The sequence below is a fragment of the Citrus sinensis genome, chromosome 5, assembly GCF_022201045.2.
Source record: "Citrus sinensis cultivar Valencia sweet orange chromosome 5, DVS_A1.0, whole genome shotgun sequence".
NCBI lineage: Eukaryota > Viridiplantae > Streptophyta > Magnoliopsida > Sapindales > Rutaceae > Citrus > Citrus sinensis.
In genome coordinates, this window is record NC_068560.1 from 32,281,356 (window position 1) to 32,287,355 (window position 6,000).

General features: G+C 32.9%; 1 protein-coding gene across 1 annotated transcript; it reads left to right on the plus strand.

Annotated features, from left to right (window-relative positions):
• Positions 1–2,407: 2,407 nt before the first annotated feature.
• LOC102620993 (non-specific lipid transfer protein GPI-anchored 11-like) lies at positions 2,408–3,390 on the plus strand. The gene is made up of 3 exons (XM_015528613.2): positions 2,408–2,771; positions 2,918–2,956; positions 3,140–3,390. The coding sequence occupies exons 1-3, from the start codon at positions 2,408–2,410 to the stop codon at positions 3,388–3,390; spliced, it is 654 nt and encodes a 217-aa protein (XP_015384099.2).
• The last annotated feature ends 2,610 nt before the right edge of the window (positions 3,391–6,000 follow it).

Below are 6,000 nucleotides of genomic sequence, written 5' to 3' on the forward strand. Positions count from 1 at the left end.
TCTCCTAATTCGGGCTATTACTAAATATATTCTTTTGTTCCATGATATATTTCAGGCAAGTGAATCAGTCGTATTATTATTGTTCAGATTGAAATGTGCGGAGTGGGTCAATAATGCTTGAGACATGTATTTATTGTGAGTACCTATATTATTTTCGATTGGTATTTATGGCTTGATTACGAGTTGAAATATGGTTCAGACATTGATGTGTCTTGAAGTTATAATAATGCATTATTAATCAACATTGTAACGTTCTCTGATTTTTTTGATAGTCATCAATTAAAAAGAGATATTTTTTCAATTTTTTGTTATGGCTATTGCATCTGTTGAAGCAGCTATCATATTAGTTATTATTTCGTTAGTTTATTGTAGGGTTGGCAAAATTTGGGTTTGGGTATTGTGATACCCGGTCCGGATGTAATTTTTAAATATCCGGGTCGGCTTTTTAAGCCCCACATCCGGGAACCCGAATTTTATATTTTTAATATTATATATGTATATATTTTTTTATAATTTATAAGTTTTAAATTTATTTCAATAAAATTTGACATGAAAATATAAACTTTAAGTGTTTAAAACTTTAGATATATGTAATAGATGAGTCACATAAATATAAATATTTAAAATAATATATTTTATAATTTTTTTTAATAAAATTCAGGTTCCGAGTTTATCAAGTGATGTCCAAAATCGTCTCGACTTCCTACCCAACCTAAAGTCTGGGTGCAATTCAGGTCCGAACTGAGCCGTACGAATATTTTTACCACCCTAATTTATCGTAACAAAAAATCGACCCGTATCAATCAATCACTTTGTTGGGTCCGATCTTCCATGCAATGCAATGCAACTTTCAAATAATTATAACATCTGTGAAATCTTGTGGCTTGTATTTTGCATGCATGGAGATTGGAGATTGGGACAGTGCAGCCAAGCCAACCAAGCCAGGACACTGATTGTGTTGTGTCCCATGCATATACATCAATGGAGAGGGCAGTAGCTGGTTGGGAGCAATGTTAATTGGTCCACAACCACAAACAGTAGGGAATGACAGATATGATATGAGAGCTTGTCTCTGCTCTTTGAAAACAAAAACAAAAACAAAAAAAAAAGGACTTGGGAAAATGTCTTAATGCTATGATTGCTTTGCTTTGCATTATTTGAGCATCTGCCGTGCTGCTTCTCTCTGGCGACATCTGCAACACACATGATCATCTCAGGCAAATTTTGCCCTAGCTTTACAACCATGGAAATGCTTTCCAAGAATGATATAGAGCTTCTGTAATGCCACTGTTTAGGGCTTTAGGCACATTCATTTTGAATAAAAAATGAGAGATAGTACACTTGAAAGTGGGGTCGAGGGCCCCAGCTTGAGACCTTAATTAAGGGCACTAAAAAATTAAATCCACCTCTAATTAATAAATCCGGGAGGAAAGATGTGTTGAGATAGATTTATCTTCTTAAGTATGGATAAAAAAATTATTATATCTTCTTAAGTAATTAATGCAAAGTATTTTTATCAATAAAAGAAAAGTTCGCTCACTTACTACACTTCAAATCTGGATTAGTCGAGGTCCAATGCGGTCACCGAAAATTGGATGGTTTAAATAAAAAAAAAAATTCACTCACTTAGCTTACAAATGCGTAGCTCATTTGCGCTGGCTTCTCATTTATATATACTAAGGTGTTTTGAATTAAATAAGATCAATTCGCTGGAATATATTTGAAGTTTGAACTAAATTCATTATAAAGTTAACTATTATTTATATTTTGGAATATACAAAATGTGGAGATTTATTTTTGAAAAAAAAATTAAACTTAGACAGTGAGTTCTCTCGTGTGATGAGTTTCTTCTGATTTCACCTGCGTGATTAATAATTAATAGATTAAAATTACAAGAGTATAATTAAATCACAATTGATCACTAATAGCTATGAACACGTGGCACAATATTCTACTCTACAGTAACTTGTGTTGGATGACAGAACAAATTGTTTCTTGTTTTATTTATAATTGTGGGTATATATATAACACGAATTACAATATTGTCACAATAAATAACATAGTCTGGATCAAATACAAATCAAATAAAATTCTAATTAGCCAATGACACGGTAGTGGGTATTATCTGCACTTTTTTTTTCAAATTTAAAAGTTTGATAAACAAGAGAGAAAGAGTTAGATAATGATCAGCCAAAAGATCAATAACAACTCTTCCATTTAAGAGGGAGTTTTTTAAGTTCCAAAAGAGAGATAAGAGGAAAGTTTTAAAACTGGAACTGAAAAATGTTATCTGCCCATTAGCCTTTATTTAAAAACCGCAAAACAGGACTTAAACAAAAAGCCCCGAAGAATTAGACTAAAAAAAAAACTTGGTGGCTACATTCCATCAACATTTGTGCTGACTGAAATGGAAAAAACTGCCAGAGTTTTGTTCATTGCATGCATTTTGGTGGCATGGGGTGGTGGTGCTGTTACAGCCTTAGAGACATCATCACCTTCCGCATCCCCTGGACCTCAACCCTCAGGGGACTGCTCTGAAGTCATTTATAACTTGTCTGATTGTTTGGATTTTCTGAGTAAAGGGAGCAATCACACGAAGCCAGGCTCTAATTGTTGCTCTGGGTTTGAATCAGTGATCAAATCCAATTTTCACTGCATCTGTGAAGCCATAAAGAGTAGTTCTGACTTGGGTTTGGATTTGAATTTGACTAGAGCCTTCACTCTTTCCTCTGATTGTGCCATTTCTGCTCCTCCCCTTAAAAAATGTGGCGGTAACTCTATCTTATATCACTTGTTTTCATGTAGTCATTTTCAGTTTCATGGGGCCCGTAACTTATAAAGTGTCAGTTCAAATAGGCAATTTATAATTAAGTTAATTTTGTTTACTAAAAGATGGTAATCTGTTTTGTTCATGCAGTTCCTGCTCCTCCAGCTCCTCCAGCTCCTCCATCTCCTGGTACATATGATATGATATAGTATACTCTACGCAATTCTTGTTAAATTCAAAGCATCTGAACACCAATATTTAGTTTCATATTTCACTTCTTCATACAAGTTGAAGCAGCATTGCATTATTATATTTAATCAACCTAAAGCGTTATCATCTTATTTGCTTGTTATATATATGCTGCTGGTGCAGTTACGCCCCCATCACCACCAAAGAAATCTCCAACACCATCCCCATCGCCACCAAAGAAGTCTCCAACACCATCACCGTCGCCACCAAAGAAATCTCCAGCTCCGGCGCCATCAGGTGGTGACACCCCAGCTCCAGCCCCATCTCCGCATCCACATAATGGAGCTGCTTGTGGCAAGGCTGCTGCATCCTTCACGGTTGTTGTTATCAGCATGCTTTTTGCTGTTGCTTCATTCAGCATCAACTCAGTTTAATAAATTAGGGATATGATATGATTATTAATTTCTTCTGTCAGTAGTTTTGGTTTTATTCGTTAGGTACATTGCCTATGTTTGGCCCGTTAGACGCTACTTCTAGTCACTCTTTATTTTCCATTTTCTTTAGGTAGCATCAGGTTGTGTGTTCTATTTTCATCTCTCTCTAAATGCATATTCAGTCGGTACCATAAAACATCGTGCTGGATTTTATCTCCGGTGTATAGACAATAACCATTGTTGGCCCAATGAGGCAAAAGAGGGAATCGGCCCGTGTTCCATTTAAACTTTTCCTTGAAAGAAACTGGGCCTTGTGTGAAATCTGAAAAGTGGTTTTGTATTAACGATAACGACTCTCATATGCAGTCAAGGTCCCCCATTTGAGGTCACCTCGTTATTGAATTCCATATTTTTTTTTTTATTATATTACCATTTCGTAATATTTTTATATGCGGTATGGAAACGTCCGTGCAGATAAATGAAAGAAGTTAGCATGTAGCTTTGCATAGATTTGATGATTATAATTTCAATGGTATCAAAAACAACGTTAATAGATGTCGAAATGTGATTGAGGGCAACGGTTTAGGGTGGCCGCCAGTGGGTAATTATATTTTTATTTATAAAATTTAAAATGATAAATTTAAGAAAAATAAAAATAAAAACTTTTAAGCTATTAATAATTTTAAAAAATTTAATTAATATAAAGTATTATTAAATATAATGCTATAAAATGTAACACCCAACTTGTACATTATTAAAAATAATACAATACAATTGCAATACAACTTAATTCAATGCATTCTTGCATTAAATAATGTAATATAATGTACCAAATATACCATTAAGTTATTAAAGTAAAGAATAAACTAAAAAACAAGTTAAACATACATTTCAATATAGCGGATTTTGTCTAGTAACATATTGAAGTGTATATTTCTCTTGTTTTTTTTAACTAATCACTTACTTTAATAATTTAAGGGATCCCTCATTGATCCATGAATAACAAATTATTCAATATATTGATATGTGATTTTTAAGAGCTCTATTTTCGGTCTAAGGCACAAAATGTCCTCCAATTAGTTGCAATATTTTGGGTGATATAAATAACCAATGCTTGAGAAGGCTGATTAAAGCTTATGCTAAAAAGAAAATAAAAATATAAATGCAAACGCTCTTATATATTATGTGACTACTGAGGCTGTGACTCTATCTTATATACGGCTGCCGGTTGGTTTTACTGCTAAGTGAAATGAGGAAGCGTTCCAAGCGAAATTAGACTTGCTTGAGACAATGGCGGATCTAAAAAAATAATTTACCGGGGGCTAAATTAGATAATAGTAAAATATAAAAAATTAAAATTTTGAATATATAAAATATTTATAATTAGTCTCTACGCATTTTTATATTTTAAAAATGTTATGCAATAGACTTATTATCAATATTATTAAATTTATTATTTCTTATACAGACAACCAAACTATCACTTATCTCATCTGATTCCAAAGATGATCATTCATGAGTTTTATTACTGAAAATGTTCGTTCTACTATTATTATATAAATTGGAAGAATTAACCATATTTTTTAGAATATAAAATATTTTGAGTAGTTGGCTATCATTATTTTTAATTAAAATATATATTTTTATATTTTTTTAAAGTCAAAGTTTAAATTTTATTGGTTTTACATTTTATAGTGACTATTTTAATAAATTTAATAGGGTTAATTAAAAAATTAAAAAAAAATCTTTTATTTTTAAATTTTTTTTTTTGGCCAGTGGGGGCTTGAGCCCCCACTAGTCATGTGCTGTATCCGCCTCTGGCTTGAGAGGGCTTTTCAATGATTATAAGCTTTCGTGGAAAGAGTTTATAATTTAATGAGAAATGAAACAATAAAGTTTATCCAGAAAAAAATTGAATGGCGCAGGAGAATAAAGTTTATCTGAACACTAAGGTTCATTAAAACTAAAATATGTGAATAAACAAATAAAATACGACTTATTATGACTTATTATGTATTGTTTGGAAGACAGAATAAACAAATAAAATACGAATTTGAGTATATATAATTTTTTGGTGCTTACCAAACACCAATTATTACATGCGTAGGAGTCTATATCTTAGAACAGATCGGTCCCCGCCAAATAATGAATGATTGAACATTAATAAAGACTATAATTAACAGTCTGTTAAGAGAGATGGCAATTTGAGAAGCACTGGCGACCTCATATTAAGAGAGATGGCAATTTGAGAAGCACTGGCGACCTCATACGAATATGCACAAGAAAGTGAAGGCTTGCCGTGTTCATGGCCGCCACATATTTTTGTTCACACGTGTGTTTCAAGTTTCATAAATAAGCGTGCACGAATAAATTAAAAATTTTCTTAGCGCAACGCAGGGCGATGCCAGAAAATGGGAAAGCTCTAGGGAGACAAAGTTAAAAAGCTTTAGGCTTTTCTTATTTTAATGGCGTCAAAAGAATCAACATTATGCTTGAGAGGTCAGGTGCCGATATATAAGAGCTTGAAACAGAAGTATGAAGATTATACATAGCAGTTGACGAACTTGCAAGATTGAGGATGAAACATTGATCAGAGGATGCGGCCTTACT